Source organism: Phaethon lepturus, unplaced genomic scaffold (genome assembly GCF_000687285.1).
Source record: "Phaethon lepturus isolate BGI_N335 unplaced genomic scaffold, ASM68728v1 scaffold21883, whole genome shotgun sequence".
Taxonomy (NCBI): domain Eukaryota; kingdom Metazoa; phylum Chordata; class Aves; order Phaethontiformes; family Phaethontidae; genus Phaethon; species Phaethon lepturus.
This window is the reverse complement of record NW_010528944.1, coordinates 1-20,130: the sequence shown is the minus strand read 5'-3', so window position 1 is coordinate 20,130 and position 20,130 is coordinate 1. Positions and strand designations below refer to the sequence as shown.

Genomic DNA, 20,130 nt, shown 5'->3' with positions numbered 1-20,130 from the left:
GAACCGCAGCAATGCTGCAATTTCTGTTACGGCTCTTCGCTGTAATGTGATCCGGAATGAGGGCTACCTGCCACTCAGATGGTTTAACTCGTTAAGGTTCTTTATAAAAAGAACCAGCTTCAGCTGCAGGTTTTTTGCTTATAGTAAGGGAAGAATGATTCATTCTATGTATGTATGTATGTGTGTGTGTGTGTGTGAGTGTGTGTCTATCTGTCTATCTATATGTCTGTCTGTCTGTCTCTCTCTACTTTTGTTGCCTTGTGTATGCATCTACAGTCTGTGTACACAAAATCTTCGGTTTAGGCACTTGGCACATAAAAGAACGGAATGTAGCACAAAGACATCTTGAAGACACGAGAGAATTAATAAATATAGATTTCCCCCTCTAGGCACCCTTGACAGAGACAATTGAACCATCATTGATTTCAGGACGGGGAACCAAAATCCTTGACTGCAAAATACATGTTGTGAGGCACTGAACGACAGTACTATTCTTAATCGGTTTAGCCCCTTCAAAGACAAAGAGGTTCAGGGTGCAAGTGTTTTTTATACAAACAGGCTCAAACTGCACAAGTTACATATAAATTTCAAAGGTTGTAATATCAATAAAAGATGCGAATTTCGAAGTCCATGTCATGTTAATTACTGTGGAGTTGAAAGATGGGGATTTTGAGTTAGGGATTAGGTCTAGTTGCAACATATATTGCACATAAGTGTATTAGAGATACTACTTACCCATTTGTCTACTGTCTGAAAGCTGAGAATACAGGAAAATAAAAAAGAACTGTATAAATGTGGAGGTGAGCCTGGAGGTGAGACTGTGTGGTGAATAACTGCAGAGCTAGGTCATAAATTTTTTACTGTTTACCTTTGATCACCTTTCTTACTGTGATATCACCAGACATCTCCTGAGGGTCTTAATCTGACACTCAACTTCAGGCTGTTGATATCAACTGAAAACAAGCCTTTCTCTAATGCATAATTCTTTCCCCCAAATGGAAAACTTGCAGACTACTTTTTACTGACCTGATTTTACTTGTATATATTTACATGTCTCTAGAGAGACATCTAAAGTGCACAAAACTAGTCGTATGTCAGCATACACACAGTAAATTCATTTCACTGCATGGCTCTGCAGTTTATTGTGTGTTATCACCGCCTTGTGAAAAGTTTGGTGTTTAAAGGTATTAATTGAAATAGATATTAATATGCTTTTCATTAGCTTATATAATTTTTATATCTATATGTAGATAGATACATGTTTATTCATACATGCGTGGTATCAACCCATGTATATTCTATAAGTACTCTTTATCTTTTAATCATGTAACTTAATACATGGTGTAGAGACATTGACTACTCATTCTGTAGGAGTGGTTTATTAGACGAAAATGAAGAACTTCCAAAGCAAAGGCAAACTGAGAGAATAAGTACATTAGAATTGCAAGACAGACAGACTTCACAAGAGTAGTGGCCATATCAAAACCAATGAACAGTGGAGATCAAACATTGCATGAAAAGGATCAAGTAGGACAGAAGTGAAGAATGTCATGTTATCTGATTTCAGTAGAGACTGATTCAGACTGTAACTAATGTACAAAGTTAAAGTGTGGCTTGCGATTGAAACGTTTTTTACCGTCCTGGGGAGTTCATTACAGTTTTGGAAAATGAGCCCTACTCTGATTGCAGACAGCTCCACTGTGCTGGCACAGTAACCAAGCTAACCAAGGCTTTTTATCCCAGTGCATAAGACACTTCTTCAGACTGCGTAGAACCAGTCCATGGAAAGCTAATATCATGAGCTTGGCTCAGTATGTGGTACAAATGAGAGTGTAGATCATGTTTGTGGCATCTAATATTGCTGTGGGTAGATGCCTGACAGAGATGTCTCTTTGCTGGGGCTTTTTGAGCACCAATAACTTCATTTCGATGCATATTGCATTGCTACAGGTCTTGTAGGTAGCAAAGAAGTTGTGGATACTTGCAAGGAGTAAAAGTGAAACACTCAACAACTCCCCAAAGCCATAGGGATGTGTACTTTCAACCAAAGGAGGACTGGGTGGACCGCAGGCTCTTTGAAGGCCTCACTCAGATGCAATGTCAAACCCTGGCTTATTTTTGGTTCTTAAATATCAGCCATTGCTCTAATTTCTACCTTTTGCTTTTTATCTTGTGCTATGTATTGTAAATCTTACAACGTCCTGTGGGAAATCAGGTAAAGGGTTCTAGCTGATGCTGGTTATGAGAAGTAATATATGAAACTACTTCCTAGAGCCCTGATTCCTTTGTTCTCCTTTTAATATGTTTTGCAACTTAACCAGGATTGTGAGTCTTCATGCTTAAAGCATTTTTCGTTGCCAAGAAGCTGCCTTAACGATGTGATGATCTGCCATATTAGTTGGGTTACGGTGTTCTCTGCCACCTTCAGTCCATCTGAGCTGAAGATAAGGTTCAACGTAGGACTTCGGTGGTGACACCACAGAAGCCTTTGACAGACGAGAGGAGACATGAGCTTTATCCTATTGGGCCTGCCAATTTGTACACTGAATTCTCCAGTATGACAAATCTGGAGCTTTGTCCCAGTGGCTACAAAATAGTATAATCAATCAACTGGATTCATCAAGTACTCGTTTAAGAAGAATGAATGTATGGGCATCAGACGTCAGACCTCATTGGCCAGGACAGTAGCTGAGGATGTTCCTTAAGTCATGGTGCTGAACTTCGCATACTAAGATACTAAAATCTTGAGAACAACAAGAAAAAAAAAAGCCATTACTTGCAATGATAAACTGTGTTTTTTGAGATGTCATTGATGTCTAAATGTTGTCATGTGTTTTGTTATGCCTCCCAGGTGGTCATATGGATAACAACATCAGCAGCTTATTTCAGAGTGATGGGAATGGGCTCGATTAAAACAGCCAGACAGCAGTTTACTAAAAATTGGAAGAGTTCTGAAATGACATTGGTAAAATAAGACTCCCTGCAGCATACCCCACTGCTGCTTGTCAGAAACCAATGTTGTTTTGATACAGTGACTGAAAGAAAAGAAACCCCAAAGTGCCCCTAAAACTAGAACTCAATATACTCTCCAATAAATCATTCTAGGGGTGACACATTGTACGGTGGGAAAACCTCTAAACGAAGGTGTATGGCAGTCTGTGAGAGAAGACCCAGGAAGCGCAAGGGGTAGTGGTGTTGATTCAGAAGTATGGTCTGCATGGTGGGCTTATCCCAGGTGGGTTAACAAACTGCAGGAGGTAGCCTGGACTTTGCTATGTCATTTAGAGCTGTTTGTATTGGGTAGTATATTAGACTGAAATTTTGGAGAGACTTGACTGCCAAATAAGTGGACAGATGAGAAAGGAACCATGTGGCATTGGCTGGAGTAGATGTTTGGTGAATTCACACTGCTGATGTGGCACTGGACAGCAGAGCCAAGCAATCCCAAATGAGCTGTGTGTTAAGCCACGAAGACAGGAGATCAAAATCAGAAATGGCAGTGAGCAGCCAGTACCAGTTTGCCAGGAGCTTTCGTAGTTGTGATGAAAAACATGTCCTCAGGGTATCACAGCTATCATCTTAACTGTACGGATGTGTAAAGTGTCTGTGGAGTCACAGGACCAGATCAAATAAGGAATCCAGGAAAGGAGCACCTCTGAGATATGACGGATGTATGCGCTTTTCTAAGTTTACTTGGAAGGTACAGAGAGCTATCAATGAACTGCTTTTAAGGGACAGAAGTATAAAAGCCACTCCTCTTCTGTGGTAGATCTCACTTAGGAATTTAGGTCTGGTTGGTGGAAGCACCTCTGTTTTTTTTTAAAGTAAAAATCTTTAATTTGGACAATAGGCAGGGTATCTTGGGAAACTGCCCTTGTCTTGGTGGATGGACATTTCTGATGACATCTGTTTCAAAACCCAGAAAAACTTGCGACACTGTAAGGAGACAAATCTAGCCAAACATTTCCAAATATCCTAGGTGGAAGGTCAGGATGTTCATGAGTTAATAGCTTTTAACCTCAGCTACATGAATCTCCTGGGAAGCATGAGTCCCTGTACAAGAATTCCAGCTCCAGAATTTTGTTTGATTACTCTGGTTCTTCTAGAAAGAAAACCAGCTTTGAACTAAAGATGCCATTTCTATCTTTAGCTTCCAGGCACTGGATACTAGTTTTCTTTGCTATACTGTATTGAAAATCTTCCTGCCACTAGTAGTTGCTTCCTGGTGCAGCGTCTCCCTACTCAGTCACCATATGTTTAGATTAAGTTTCATAAGCCTCTCATACTTTTTAGAACCCAAGTAATTTCTGCAGGTTCTTTTGTAACTCTTTCCAGTGTCTCAAACCCTCAAGGACGAGGTAGTCACATAGTTTCATCAACTTGTATAAGAGAAGACTATTTCTTCTCCAGCCTCCTCCTTTGTGCCCACAGCACCTTCTCTCTCAGATCAGTCTTTCTTTTTCTTTTGACAGTGGACAAGTCAACTCAGGCTGTCAAACGGCAGAAACAACACATGCAGCAATGTGATTTTTTGTGCCACAGCCCTAGTGAAGTGTAAATTAATCTAAGGACATCAAACACTTCTGCTTCACTTGCCAATTCTCAGAGCAGGGAGATCTCATTTAGCATCAATACGTCCACAGGTGTTTTCTTTTGCAAGGTGTAGTGTGAAAGGTCATTATGGTTTCCATCAACTTCACAGGCTGCTCTTGTTCTTGGTAGTAATTGTGTAGTCTAGGTAGTCTCTGTGAGAGCAGAGCCCAAGGTCCCCATTCCTGCCTGCCAAGGACTTACCTGTCAATCAGCCTCTACATCAGCTTCTTCATTTGCCAAACAGGGATCATGCTTTCCAAACGAGGTCAAAGTAAACTTAGGAGAATATGCCATGTGAAGTGGTAGGATGCACTCTTTGAAGGGAAAAAAAATCAGTGTATTGATGTCAGGCGCTTAAACCTTTTGACCAAATCTTGTCACATAGAAATATTAATAGAAGCAAAGGCTGGTGGGATTTGGTCGCTTACTCACAATGGGCTCTTTCATGAAGTCAACACCTAGTTTGCTCTGCTTTGGATGAGTTTTCCAGAGCCCCTGTAGCCATTGATATGCTCCACCTCAGCAATATTTTTGCTACAAGGGTCTGAAGATCCCATGCTGGCCTTGCCAGGTGAACGTGAGTCCCCACGTGCTTTGGGGAGTGTGCTCTGGCACACCTGCAAGGTTCCTGAGTAGGCAAGGTGAATCTAGACCTGAGATTGGCCATGGATCTGCTCATACTGAGGAGTGCAGGCACTGCTAATTGGACAGCTCTCTTAGTAAGTAAGTAGTAGAAGCCTGCAGGGCCTGGTTCATTTATTCTCATTTCTTAGTCACTGGATAATGTATATTTTTGGAAAGATCTTTGTTTTTCCTGCAGGGGAGGTGGAATCCTTCCTGCGATACTCTGCACTCTTGCAGAGTAAGTGCTGTAGCCTGACTGCAAACAGTGCAGAACTGGCACGGCAGGAACGAGCAAAACGGGAAGGTGGCTTGTGCAGGAGAAAATGGTCTTGTTTAAAAGATGTCTGACAATTATCCTCAATTATATTTTAAAACCTTCCTTCAATATATCAGACAAATCACTGCCTCAGTCCAAGTGTCACTTGAAGGCAGGGTTGAAGCCTCAGGCTTTTTAATTCATGTAGCACAATCAAGAAAAGCTTACTTTTGATGAAAGCAGGAGCAGCCCAACTGCAGATGATCAAAGACCTGAGAGTTAACTGGTGTACTGGGAAACCTAATCTGTCTCTCACTAGTGAGCTCAGTAAGCTTCTCAGCTGGAAGAGAGGTTGCAGTGGGAGACAGGAAGGTTAGAAAAGAAGAAAATCTCAGTGAAAAATGGAAAATTACAGAGTAAGTAGTATCTCACTTCTGGGCATTCAGTACTGAGGGCCATAAAAAAAGAGTCTCTCCGAGCACTTGCAGCTTGTGTGGTGTTAAGATACAGGATTTGATCCTGGAAAAATGTAGATTTGAAAGCTACAATTGACCTGAATGGACATAGGGCAGTGAGTTGTGTGTAGTGCCTGGTACCCTGGGAAAACACAATCCCACGCGCAGCTGTGTCGTTTGTTATAATTTGGTTGTAGTTGTGTTCCCTATTGTAAAGAATCATGAATTCTTGTGTTGGTTTTCCCATAGACTTGTGACTTTTGAGAGATAAAAGTTACTTAGATTTCAGCAGAGGAAACAAAGGCAGTGCAGGGAGAGGACGTTCTGGAGGTGACATATCAACTCTGTTTTATGGATATAAAACATGACTGCCATTCTTTTACAACTGAAACACAGCCCTTCCCTACAGCAAAAGGAGTAGTGTAGTCAGGTGTGCCACTAATCGAGAGCATAAATCAAAATAAACTGCACTACACCCTTGCATCCACCACTAGCTGGATGTCAGACTGAGGAAGATGATGGGGAGGACAATTTCCATTTGTGCTAATTAAGCCTTCTGACAGGCAAATGTATCTTCGTTCACAGGGAACTACATGGTTTAGAGTGGGAGTTAATAGGCAGAAGCAGCACTCAGAGCCCAGGGAGTGGGTGAGACTGATGCTTCCTCTGGGAGAGCGGCGCGGGGCTGGTCTCCAAATCCTGCCAGCAGACCAGACCCTGCCGAGCAGAGGAGCTGGGTTTAAAGGACATCTGTGGGGGTTGAGGGAACCCATGTTCCTTGTACCTGAGCCCGGCGCTGTGCAGAAGCTGTATTCTGGGAAAGTACAACATGAAGCACTTCTGTGGGAAGAGGTTGGCCAGTGCTCCAGGGAGCTGCCTCTGCTAATTTGCCTCGGTGTCTGTAGCAGGAGGGGGATTGCTGTGAAGCAAATAAATAGCATGAACACTCCTGGGAGAAAGAGAGGAAACTTTTTTTTTTAGTCTCTTGACCAGATACTGCCATCAGTGTCCCCTGCCTTTGCTGCAGGAGCCACGTGTCCCATCGGCAGCGTGTCATCCAGCCTGTTTCATGGGTCCTCCCTCTGCGCTTCCACAAAGTGCCGAATGGTGAATTTGACACTCCCAGTGACTCTGCTGGAAAAACTGGAGCTATTGTGAGAGTTAAAGACTTGCAGGACACCCCTGTGCTTTTCGAAGCTGTAGGTTAATGGAGTAACTTTCCTACAAATGCAATGCTGCCTCATGGATTTCCTTTCAGATCCAGAATTGCCTGATTTTCACCTAATCCTTTCCTCTTTACCCTTCTGCCTCTATGGTAACACATCCTTTTTAATGTCTATTTTTGGTTTGTGGATAGGGTAAACGGGCAATGATCAAAGGGGGTCTCAGGAAATTTCATCTCTTTCATAAAATGTCATCTTTGTCTCCAGTGCCATGGGCTGAAGCCAGCTTTCCCCTTCTGCGGCGTTCCCACATGATAGCATTTGCTGTTTGACATCTGAGTTGCAGTTCTCTAACTTAGCAACAGAGCAAAAAGCAGAAAAAATAAAAATGCATGTTAATCTAGATTTTGCCATTCTTATCTGTCCTGAGGCACATATACAAGGTACTGAAATCCAGCGGTAGGTGAAAGGTGAGGATGAGGCTGTAAGAGTGGTGTGTAACGTGATGAGTGTTGCGTGGGGATGTATACCTGCCTCTAGCTATTGTGTAGAACATGCACATTCAACGTCCCAGTCTTGTCTGACTCAAAGAACCAAAGTAAAGAATGGATACCCCAAAGGAAAATGAGTATTGCAGAATGATGAAAAAGTTGTCTGGACTGGTAGCCAGAGTGGACTCCTTCACCCCTGTAAAATTCTGTGACCAGTAACAAGTCCTATGGCGTTGGCTCCACAGAGGGAGATTTCAGTTTAATTTGGGCAATTTTTCTGGAGTACATCCACACAGGGCTTTGGCTTGGTGCAGTCAGGTGCGCTCTTAACCCACTCTCAGTTTGAGCAGCTTTCAAAGTACACAAGTTGCTCAGCTCCATCTCAGAAAACCAAGCACACAGGAGATGTGCCAGTGGATTTCAGCTACTCCTTAGTAAAGGCTGAATTTCCAGGTGAATGACTGAGTTGGAAGGAGAGACCAAGACTTTTGGCTGAGAGACCAGATGAAGGTTCATGTTACATGAACTTTATCTACCTTCTGGAGTCTTTTCCCAGATTTGTCACTGATTATGGAGCGCTTTAAATACATCAATTCCTCTACAAAAGGTATAGAATCATAGAATCATTAAGGTTGGAAAAGACCTTTAAGATCAAGTCCAAACCGTCAACCCAACACCGCCATGCCCACTAAACCATGTCCCGAAGTCTACACATCTTTTTAACGCCTCCAGTGATGGTAACTCCACCACTTCCCTGGGCAGCCTGTTCCAATGCTTGACCACTCTCTCCATAAAGAAATTTTTCCTAATATCCAGTCTAAACCTACCCTGACGCAACTTGAGGCCGTTTCCTCTCATTCTATCACTGGAGAAGAGACCAACACCCACCTCACCACAACCCCCTTTCAGGTAGTTGTAGAGAGCCATGAGGTCTCCCCTCAGCCTCCTCTTCTCCAGACTGAACCACCTCAGTTCCTTCAGCTGCTCCTCATCAGACTTGTGCTCCTCACCAGCTTTGTTGTGCTTTTCTGGACATGCTCTGGCCCCTCAACGTCCTTCTTGTAGTGAGGGGCCCAACACTGAACACAGGATTTGAAGTGTGGCCTCACCAGTGCTGAGTACAGGTAGGGACAACAAATACATTTTTAACTCATAAAAATATATTTGTTTCCTTGAAGACTGTGCAAATACATTTCCAAATAGTCACATTTTTTGAAGATTGCTGAGCTATTTTTTCTTTTTCTGACAATAATCAGTTTACTTCTTTATTAGGAATTTATGATGTTTTCCTGCCACCTTCTAGGCATGGCCTTCTTCCTTTCAGTCTCAAGGTTTGTGCCTCTCACTGGATCACAGAAACGATTGCTTTGGGATTTGGCAGAGCTGAGGTGGTGAAAACCTCAGGGAGAGGTGAAGGAGACACATCCTCAAGTAGCATTTGACAGGATAGAAACGTTCCCAGTTGGTAGCAGATTGCTTTGGAAAGCTCTTGGGCTTTTTCCAGTCGCATATATAGTCCCTTTCTCCCTTCTATAGGTTTCTCTTTCCCCTACTTCATCAGATTGATTTCTGGATGTACTTACAAGGCAAAATTCAGAAGCTGTTTGTTTTTAGATGCTTTTGGCCTTTAGAGGCCCTGCTGGAGATACCTGGAGATGTTGTTTTCTGGACACTGTCCCTTCCTACAGTTCCCCTGGGAGGTGTGAATGCTTGGCACTTCTCCAGAACAGATCAGTTTTGGATCCCCGAAAATTTTGGTATCAACTATAAACATGAACTACTAAGGAAACTAACGAGGCTTTCCTACTTAAGGAATATACATCCAGACCTAAACAGACATTCATGTCAAACGTGAATTTTGGTGTTATTTTAAAATGACACAAACCCAAAATATTACATTTCCAATGATGGTTTAAATAAAGCTCTTCCAGGAATTTTGTATTTTTCTTTCATATTGAAAATTCAACAGATAGTTTGGAGTTACAGACATGGATTCTGAGATTTTGAAGGATCCATCAAAATAACTTGCTCTAGCCTTGCTCATCATACCTATTCGTCTAGGTCATCTCCTCATATTTCTTCATTATGCTCATAACTACTGTATGGGTATGTGCAGTTCTTAGGTATTACGTTTTAATACAGGCTTCTAATGATAAGTGGTGAAACTGATACAGAGCTTGGTTTAAACCCTAAATCTTTTTTGTTGTTTCAGTACAGTCTCATTGAATTAACTGGACAGCCTGGGCTGTCTCTGGCCCCTAAACATGAGTAGCTACCATTTTGTTTTGTTTTCCTATCATTCCAGTCTGATAGCTAAGGTGGAGAAATTTAACCAAAAAGGTAAATATTCATGTCTATATTTTAATTAAGAGTAGCACTGTCATTTGTGCTGTGCCTGAGCATTCGAATCCTTTTGTTCTCAAAACCATCTCAATTTTTTTGAGAAGAAATTCTAACTTCTCTTCCCCTGAAAACATACCAAAAGAGTAAATCCCAGTGAAAAGCTCAATTGCATAGAGGTATACAACAGTCTCCACAGACAAGATGCAACCTCCAGCACTTTGCTTGCCACTTAAGAGCAAAATTTAAGGAAGTGATTTTTAAACTCTCAGCACATTTGGACACCCAAAGGATGGGAACAGTGTTCCTTAAGTGATCAGTGCTTTTCCCCTGATTTTTAGTGGCAGCTGCCATGTGCTCTCTACTGGAAAAGGTAGCTGGTCCTTGCTGGTGCCTACAAGATAGATGAACTCTTCTGAGAACTGAGAGTTCTGATGAACTCTTTCTAGAGATGGGCAAACTGGACATGGGTGACTGTTCTACAATCAGCAATGCCATCTGTGTTTTCCTGTGAAGTAATAACCTGCCTATGGGCCAGACAGTGTAGTCTCAAGTTAGGCAGAAATCATAAATGACAGCTTTAAGCAAATTTATGTTGATGTGTAAGACAAGTATTCCAGTCTAAGTCTTATTTATAATCTTTTTCCTTGTTCTGCTTCAGGTATTTTGAGTTTTATGAAGGGCCTTTGGAATACAACTCTACCAAATGCCTGGAATTACGGCAGGACATCATTGAGGTGAAGGTTTTGTCTATGTAAGTATGAATTAATGTTTGCTAAAAGGTTACTTCTCAGGCAGGATGAAAATGATAACTTATGATAAGATTGTCAAAGGTGCAAGGTTTAAGAGATTCCATCAATAGGAATTTCATCAGGGATTCCTGGGGTTCTCTTATATGTGCAAGTATTCACATTTGAATTTGATCTGAGGTCCATTTGAAAAAACTGGAGGCATTTCACATACACTGAGGCATTTTCATCAGGCCCAGTATTACTGTTTAGAATGAAATACAGTGTAATATTATCTATAATATTATATTCCATGTCCTCTGCTGAGGGTAATTGAAGAGTAAGAACAGCCATACTGACTCATAGCAAGTGTCCATCTAGCCTAAGGCTCTATCATTGACAGTGGCCAGCAGTGAAGGCTAAGAAATGAAGCAAAAAGGCTAGCCCTTCCTGATAACAAATACTGGCATGGGGACTTGCTGAGTGGTAGGTGATGACTAGACTACAGTAGTCAAAGTGGACAGTAGGCTTCTCTGTTAATTTTTTTAGATCTTTTCTGAGCCCATTTGTACATTTGGCCTCTCTGTTAATTTTTTTAGATCTTTTCTGAGCCCATTTGTACTTTTGGCCTCTACCATTTCCTACAGCAGTGAGTTTCACAAGTTAGTAACACTGACTAAAGAGTAGGAAAATGTAATTCTGAGAAATAATACAAATACCTATATTTTGTCTGTGTATGTACATCAGAAAACTAATGAGTTGAATGAGATGTATCCATTAAGCCACAGAGATGGAATCAGGTAAAAAACTGATGTTGCCAACGGAGCTCATTGGACGGAGCAAAGCAGGGTATTTTTGTGTTGCCCTTTTGCATTTTCAGTGTGGCACTGAATTTAGGTGCTTAAATTATGCCTAATCCCTTACCATATCTAAACCCATCAGTTTAGTAATCTCATCGACAATCCACAAGGTTTATTAAGGTCTGTAAAGTGCACTGAGAATCTCAGTTGGAAGTGCAGCTATACAAGTGCATAGCATTAAGCAATCAAGGCTACAACAAATACAACTTGTTGCTCCAGGTCAGCATGAATATTTGGGTATGTCCTTTGCTGACTTTGTGCACAGAAAAATGTAGGTTATGTCCTTGTCTTCTGTATTTGGTACTGGATGAAGGATACACGAGTAACAGCTTTGCACTGCTTGCTGACTTGCAGTGCTTAAAAATAAATAGAAGGGGTGAGAATGTGACACTTTTGCCAATGTTCTGCTGAAGATGGGGAGTTTTGAATTGCTTTTCTGCATACTTATCAGATGGTACAGAGAATTACTCATTTCTCTTCATCTTATCCAATGGTACATAGAAGGTAGTGGACTCCTGCTCAGCTGGATAGAGTTAGCCTTACTTTTATGATAGATGCCATTTGACATTAAGCTCTTTTACTATGCTGGGTTCTTCTGATGTGCTTGCTTCTAACGTGCTCCATTTCCTAAGTCAGCCCTTACGGTAATGGAAGATTTCCAAGTTACTGTGCTCTGGTGGGCTGCAGAAAGTACAATATGACCTAATTCCTTCCTTTAACTTCCACAGCCTGGGAAATCCTAAGTTCTACTCGCTTTAAGTATATAAGTGTCTTAAAAGTCTTTGCTTTATTGAAACATTCAAAGCCCTCAAGCCTGAACGGAACTCATTAAGATCTATCAGTCTTGAAGAAGTCTCAGACTTCAAAATTTCCCAGCCAGATTATGACATCGCTCCCTAGCTCTAGATATTTGCAAGGCCTTTGTTATCTCTGTTGTCCAAATACAGAAGAATATGTATGAAATCTAAGGTAGAAGTGGCTGGAATGAGATCACCAAAAATGTGTCATCATGCATCAGCCCAGTGGAAGTAGGGGAGTCATTTTTTGATATAACTAAAAGTATATTTATTAACAGAGAGGGAGGGAGAGATCATTACATAAAGAGCTTTTCATGTCCTCTTACCGTCACAGATGTTTATCCCTACACGTGTGCTCTTGCAGTTTATAAAATGAATTTACCAACAGTGCTGTTCTGTAGGATCTCACAGATGAAGATAACCTCACCCAAGTTTAATGGTAGTTCGCCAAATTATCTGAAGTGTCCTCTTTTCCAATATCCCCTCTGCTGGGACCTTCTGCTTAGGTGCAACTTTTTTCCCCAAAGCTGCTGTAGTTCCCAGACACTCATTAGCTTCCCAGCAGACTGTGGACAGACTTTGGTGCAGTAGATGCTTCTTGCTTGATATTGCATTTTTTATCCTGAAGAAATGGAGAATTCCTATCAGGGAATAGAAATTAGTCTCAAACATCCGAAGAGCTCCATCAGTACCTGTGTATACATGGCTTAGAGTTGCTATGTCTGAGCAGAAAATGGAATTTAAATGGTAAATTTTGCACTGGATTAACTGGTTTGCCCTATCAAAAGCCTACTGCATGGCTGCAGCTGTTTTAGAAAATGATGCCCTTGTAATAAAATGAATTTTTATTTTCTTTCTTTTTATCTTTTAGGGTGAAACAAACGGAATTGTTTGACAGATGGAAGAGCCTACAGATGTGCAAATGGGAGATGAATGTCACAGAAGCTAATTTATTCAAGTAAGACATGGTCCACATTAATGAGACTGAGTAAGATTTACTTTAGTTTGAGTTTAGCTTCCTGTAGAGCCACCAAACCTTCGTATGGATAGCAAGAATAAAGATTATAACTCTGTTACTGTTGCAGTATCATTCTTTTGAATCAATATGGACTTTTTTCTGCTTTAAAAAAGTCAACAGCAACAGTGAAAGAGAGTTCTTCTGGCATGTGGGACAGTCTTCCCAGAAAAGGCAGGGAATTTGGTATGGGAAAGACTTTTTCAGGTCTGATTCAGGCAGACGTGAGGATGGAGCCAAGACTTAATGGCTGCACCTAACACATCTACCTAACTCTCTGGTGGTATAAAATGGTCATTGGTGACACAGCAAATTTGGTCTGCAAAATACTCAAACTGGACTTTTTCTGTGGTGTATTGGGTAATGTCAGACCTTGTTTATAATTTTCTTTTTTTCATGGCTTGTCAGCTATTAATCCCTGACTATCTAGATATTTTTTCTGGTCTTCGGAGACCTCTGCAATTTGTTTCTGTTGTACTCCGTCTTCATGTGACTTCCTCTTTGCTGAAGGTCCTCCATGGACCTCCATGTATCCTTTCAAGATACAACTTTTGAAATTGGTCTTGTGAAGGCAATAGTAGAATGAAGCCAAAACAATATTTGAATGTTGTCTATTGGTGTATTCAAGGGCCATATTTGAGTAGGTCTAGAGAAACCACGTTATTTCAGAGTAAGCGGAATAGGGACTGGTTAAGTCTGTAAGTCACCGGCATGATTCAGAGCTGTTGCTTAAAATAAGGCCCCACAACTTTCTCCCAAATTCTTTTGCATGATTCCAGGAAATAGCTGTCACGAGTTAATGAGAGAATGTGAGAATGCATGTGCTGAGTTAGTCATTAACATCTTTAAAAATAACTAATTGTTAGTCCCAGGCTCATAACAGTTTTTCCAACATGAGCTCCACACATAAGTTTTTTTTAGGTTTTTTTAGTACAGTTTTTTCTGGAAGTTACTTGATGGGGAATTATCAGAGCCCACTTTGAAGACAAGAGGCATTCAGGATTAGAGCCTAGTATCTTGAAGACTGCTTGGAGTAAGAGAACTAATGATTGTGCCCAGAGTACATGGAGCATGTTGGAGGCCAGCCTAGGTGAGGGCAATGAGAAAGGACTACCTAAAGACCATCAGAAGCACTATCACTCTCTCTCAGGCCACCAACACCAGCACATTAAGCAAAGAACCCATCTCCATCCTAGACACTGTGTTGAGAGACAGAAGAGGTGAAAGGCTCCTGTTGCTGGCTATACCTGCCTGATTGATATATCACCACTTAAGAAACTCCCACTGACACCTAGATGTACCCTAACCTTTGTTAGCTGGTTCTAGGAACAAGAATCACGTTAGTCATGAAAAAAAAAAAGAACTTCAAAGTCTGTTTCATTTTTGTCTTATGGGACAGAGACTTCAGTGTGTGAATGTGTGGGGAAACTGTAGTCCTTTAAAAGCAAACCAAAGTCTCCGAGTTTAGAGGTCATCTAGCAGGAGGCTAAAAGGTGGTGGTCTAACCACACTGAGTTGTGGGCTTTTGAACTTTGACATTTCTCAACCCTCAGGTGATATGGGGACAATCCAACAAAAGTTAAATGGCAGCTACTTAAGCAGTAGGGAGGGAGGAAGCACAAAAATCACACTAGCTTTTGCATCTGGAGACTAAGGAAAAAAAATTTCCTTGACAGTCTTCCTCTGGCAGATATCAGACATTTACATTAAGGAATATGCCTCTGGAAAACCAGCTGGACATTAGGTTAAGGAACAACATCTCTTTCATTTCCTTAATGCAGAACTAATGGAGGGTTTTTTCATATCTCAAATTTCACAATTCAATCCCACTACCTACTTGTAATTATTTAATGATTTCATTATTAGAAATTCAGTGACTTATTCAGTCTCAATTGCTACCTTGATCTGATCATCCTATTGTGTCATTCTGCATGAGTCAAGTATGTAATAGTAACTGGACATCACTGAAATGTTTGCATAATTCTGGTGCTTATAATAAAACCCATAAAGAAGACTGCCTTATTCTTCCAACTCATAATGAGGCCATATACCCAAGAGCCAAAGTATTTAATCTAGGTTATTTAAGAGCCATTTGGCTTTGTCTTCATGTTTGTGCATTTGCCATGACATGTATTTTTCATTAAAGGTATAAGATGCATTGACTGAGAAACAAACTGGCTCTGAAGTAAGAGTAAGCTGAAGTCAGGGCTTCAGTTCCATCAGTAAAAGGACAAAAGCATTCAGTGGAAGATGGGAGCTAAGACATGGACCCCTATTTGGAAATCTACTTTTCCTATTTAAATTTCATATGAAACTTATGGTAAGGGGGTCAGAGCTGAATGCGTTTTCTCTCATACCATGAATCCCATTTTTGGGATTTCAAAACTGTTCTTTTTTGCGTTGGAATACCTGCCGTTTTGTCCCAGTGACAAAGAAAATTTTGGCCATTTGTCTGAGATTTTGGAGTTGTAGCCATGACCAGTTATCCTGGCACCCATCTGTTGGGGTCACATCATCTTCCTGATGCACATATGCAAGGTCAAAGATAAAACTAAGACCTTTACTTTTTTTTTGTAATCAAAGTTTGCCATGCACCACAATAACATGGTAAGTGGAGTAGTGTTGTTAGGTATTGCTGTGTTTAAATCCCTGCCCTTCCAAGCTTCAACATCCCCATAGGAATAACCCCTGCGTTTCCTGCCCAGTGATGAGTAAATAATTTACAAGAAGTGGAAGACCTCTAAAGCAGAGAGGGACTAATTCATTAGGATGGTTTCTCCAGGATATTGGGGGCAGAAGCTCAGCTTTGGGGCCTGGAGCAGGGGAGAATTTGCACATGTATTTCCTGCAGCCTAGAAGAGACAGATACAGGGATGTAATTTTTTGTTTTGTTTTGTTTTTTTACCGTAAGTTCCTCAATCAAGGAAAATTTCACCGATTCTGAAATTTTCTAAAGGAATACCCAGCAAACCACCATTTTACCCTGAAAACTGCCTTGTTAGGAGTGATAGTAATTGCAAATCCTAAAGCATGCTATCAGCTCCTTGATCTTATTTCTCTCTTTTTCATTCTACAGGTCTACTTTGTCGAGGTGTTGCAATGCCCCTGCCTTTCTGTTCACCACCCAGAAAAACACTCCCTTGGGAACTAAACTGAAATATGAAGTGGATACTAGTGGAATCTTCCATATCAACCAAGAAATCTTCAAAATGTTTCCAAAGGTGCCTCATGCCTCTCTCTGTTTACAGAATTGACTTCACTCTATTTGCTGCATGAGATGCTATCCTATAGCCAAGTGTTTAGCAGTTGGCTGTTTGACATATCTACAAACTTCATTGCTTATGCTTTGAAAATGTTTATTTTTGATATGATATTTTAGATGATTAGCCTATTTTCTAGTCATCATCTGCTCTAGTATGCAATACATATATATCTTTTTCCCTGCAGAATATTACTGACCTAGCAGCAAAGTGGCTAATGAAATAACTTAAGAAAGCTGAACAAAAGACACACCTACTGGTCAGAACTTTAAAAAAGTACAATACTCACATATAATCAATCCAACATTTGGGATAAGTCTGCTTTTTTTAAGGGCATGATTATTTTATAATTCATATTCATAATGACTATTTTTATGCTTATTTCTGTTTGCTGCTTATCTGTGAGCAGGCTGCATGATTTTAAAATATATTCATCATAATGATTATTCAAAACCTTTTCAGCAAATAATCCTTGACCTGGGGCTCATTCAAAGTTATAACCAGTGGGCAATGCCCGTTGCACATAGTGACTGATGTGCAGAAATGGCTTATATGACTACTGATTTATCATGGGGCACACCTCATGAATTTAAAATTACATATTTGAAGGGAATAACTGAAATTTATCCCTTTCAGAAAGTCAGAAAAATATTCAAGTTAAGTGCTTAAATTTGTGTCATTAACATTGTCCTTCAGGGTCTAACCACTTTTAATCCGTTTGCTTTCGGAGCACTACTAAGAGTTAGGGTAGTGCTGTTACCTAAATGTGCACACGAGGAACTGGGGCAGAGCAGGGGAAAGGCTCAGACCCAGGAAAGGACTTTGGTCTTTGTAGACGTGCAAAGACCAGGTACATCTAAGTCCAGCAGTATAATCCTCAAAACCCTACCTGATTGCACAATGAATGCATGAAAGACGAGACGCCTACGCTTTTGCTAGGAGTGTCCTACAGCAGCTGTTGTATTTCACAGAATCACAGAATCATTAAGGTTGGAAAAGACCTTTAAGATCATCAAGTCCAGCCATCAACCCAACACCACCATGGCCATTAAACCATGTCCCAAAGTGCCACACCCACACATTTTTTGAACACTTCTAGTGATGATGACTCTACCACCTCCCTGGGCAGCCTGTTCCAATGCCTGACCACTCTCTCCGTAAAGAAATTTTTCCTAATATCCAATCTAAACCTCCCCTGGTGCAACTTGAGGCCATTTCCTCTCATCCTATCACCATTTACTTGGGAGAAGAGACCAACACCCACCTCACCACAACCCCCTTTCAGGTAGTTGTAGAGAGCGATAAGGTCTCCCCTCAGCCTCCTCTTTCCAGACTGAACAACCCCAGTTCCCTCAGCCACTCCTTTTCAGACTTGTTCTCCAGACCCTTCACTAGCTTTGTTGCGCTTTTCTGGACACGCTCCGGCATCTCAACGTCCTTCTTGTAGTGAGGGGCTTCCCTACTCCTGCTGGCTGCACCATTTCTGATACAGGCCATGATCCTGTTGCGCTTCTTGGCCACCTGGGCACACTGCCGGCTCATGTTCAGCCGGCTGTCAACCAGCACCCCCAGGTCCTTTTCCGCCGGGCAGCTCTCCAGCCACTCCTCCCCAAGCCTGTAGCGTTGCATGGGGTTGTTGTGACCCCAGTGCAGGACCCGGCACTTGGCCTTATTACACCTCACACAGTTGACCTCTGCCCATCGATCCAGCCTGTCCAGATGCTTGAGGATGCTTTCCAGGCTTTACCCCATGCCAAAGTGCCTTTGAGATTCACTGGGCAGCAGCTATGTGGCCAGAGCCACTCTCTGCCTAGGAGCAAGGCTGCAGCAAGGCAAACGTAGGAGACGAAGGGCTGAAAGCATGGGAGCAAGACTGTAAGGGCAAGAGCTTTGTGCTGAGTGTGGAGACCTGGATTCTGATCTCCATGAAAGGGACTATGAAGGCTTTTTGTGTTAAGAAATCACTGGATAAAGCACAGACAACTCTAGAATGCCTCTGTTAGCTGCTGCTTTTGTCAGACCGGTGTACGTGCATGCCGTTTTGCCTCACGGCTTATGAATGCTATGGGAAGATCCTGGGAATAATTACCTAGAAACATTGTGCCACTATCTCATCCCTCTGTAGGTTGCAGTATGAAATTATTGATAAAATATGTATGTACCAAAACGAGCGCTCTCATGCTTATATAAGCACATCTCTACATATTCATAAGGTGTAGTGTGGCTCAGTTGTGCGTCACAGCCCTCTCACCCTAACGGCCCAGTTCTGTTCTCAGAGATGTGATTTTCACCCTCTCTGGCTTCTACAGCAGCTGCATGTCTGCATATGAAGACAGAATTTTGCCCAAAGATTGCAGAAAGATGTGTCCTGCACGAGTCCAGAAAGGTGCTTGACCAAAGGCTCTAGGCACTCCTGGTAGTACAAGTGGTAATTAATAATTATTAACGCTATGAGTAGAATTAGTGGTAGCAAGCAGTAAAATCTGGGCTAGGTTCTGCTAAACAGCTGTAATGTGCTGTCTGATTTAGAGAGTCTTCCTGGGCTTTAGTAGCTGCTCCAGGACTATTTGTGCAGACTTATCAAAAGCAGGAGATCAGAGACTGAGGAAGAAGGAGTTTGCAGGCGGCTCCGAAGGCAACGCCTGGGATTCACTAATTTTGTGGTTCATGCCCTCATATGGAAATCAGAAGGGACAGCAAGTTTGAAAATTACTTCTTCCATTATTAAGTCTGGAAAAAACTTGGCTATTGCTTTTTTTCTCTCCGAGTTAGTTGTCTGTAGCATCTCTAATTGCACAGAAACCAATCCCACCCATTTATATACACCATGGGAATATTGTGGGCCAGAACCAGTGTCAACTTCCTATGGTTAGTGGATCTGCAGCAAGATGAAGCTGCACAAAAAAAAGGAAAAAGGAAAGAAATAAGACTTGTTGCCTCCATGTTTCAGGGGAATAACTGTTTCCTTGCTGTGATGTTGTAGGATATGCCGTACCACCGCTCCCAGTTTAAGAAATGTGCAGTGGTTGGGAACGGAGGAATCCTGAAGAACAGCAGATGTGGCCGGGAGATTGACAGTGCAGACTTCGTGTTTCGGTAATCACCACAGTACCACTTTTCTTTTTGCCTGTTTTGATGAGAAACGAAGAATTGCAAAGCTATTCTCTCTCAAATGAAAACATAGGGTTTGCCAAATTGGCCATATCAAGCCTGCTGCTTGCACAAAGTGCGATGTTTAAAAAAATACACAGCTCACTGTATAATATTTATTTAAAAATTATGTTTTGAGGAATTATTTCTCCCTAACTCCATGTGGTTGATCACTGACTTACTGACAAGGTTTGATGTCCTCATTCAGGACATCCCCTGTTACTCAGGTTGTGGACTTATTATTCTGTGGACGTTAGCCCAGGAGCATGAAGTGGATGTCCCGTGAATGTGACCATAATATTCTGGGGCATGCCAGCCCGTCAGCGATGGAGGCAGCACCTCTGGAATGACATAGTTAAGAAGGGGAAAGAAACCCAAGCAATTGCAGCTGGAGAGAG

General features: G+C 41.6%; 1 protein-coding gene across 2 annotated transcripts in view; it reads left to right on the top strand.

Annotated features, from left to right (window-relative positions):
• Positions 1-19,682, top strand: part of LOC104618265 (alpha-2,8-sialyltransferase 8E-like) — a 36,394-nt gene extending 16,712 nt beyond the window's left edge. For both annotated transcript variants that reach the window (XM_010283811.1, XM_010283810.1), the window contains 4 exons: positions 10,584-10,676; positions 13,179-13,265; positions 16,399-16,543; positions 19,566-19,682. In XM_010283811.1, coding sequence (XP_010282113.1) covers positions 10,584-10,676; positions 13,179-13,265; positions 16,399-16,543; positions 19,566-19,682 — 442 coding nt within the window. The remainder of the gene's footprint in view (positions 1-10,583; positions 10,677-13,178; positions 13,266-16,398; positions 16,544-19,565) is intronic.
• The last annotated feature ends 448 nt before the right edge of the window (positions 19,683-20,130 follow it).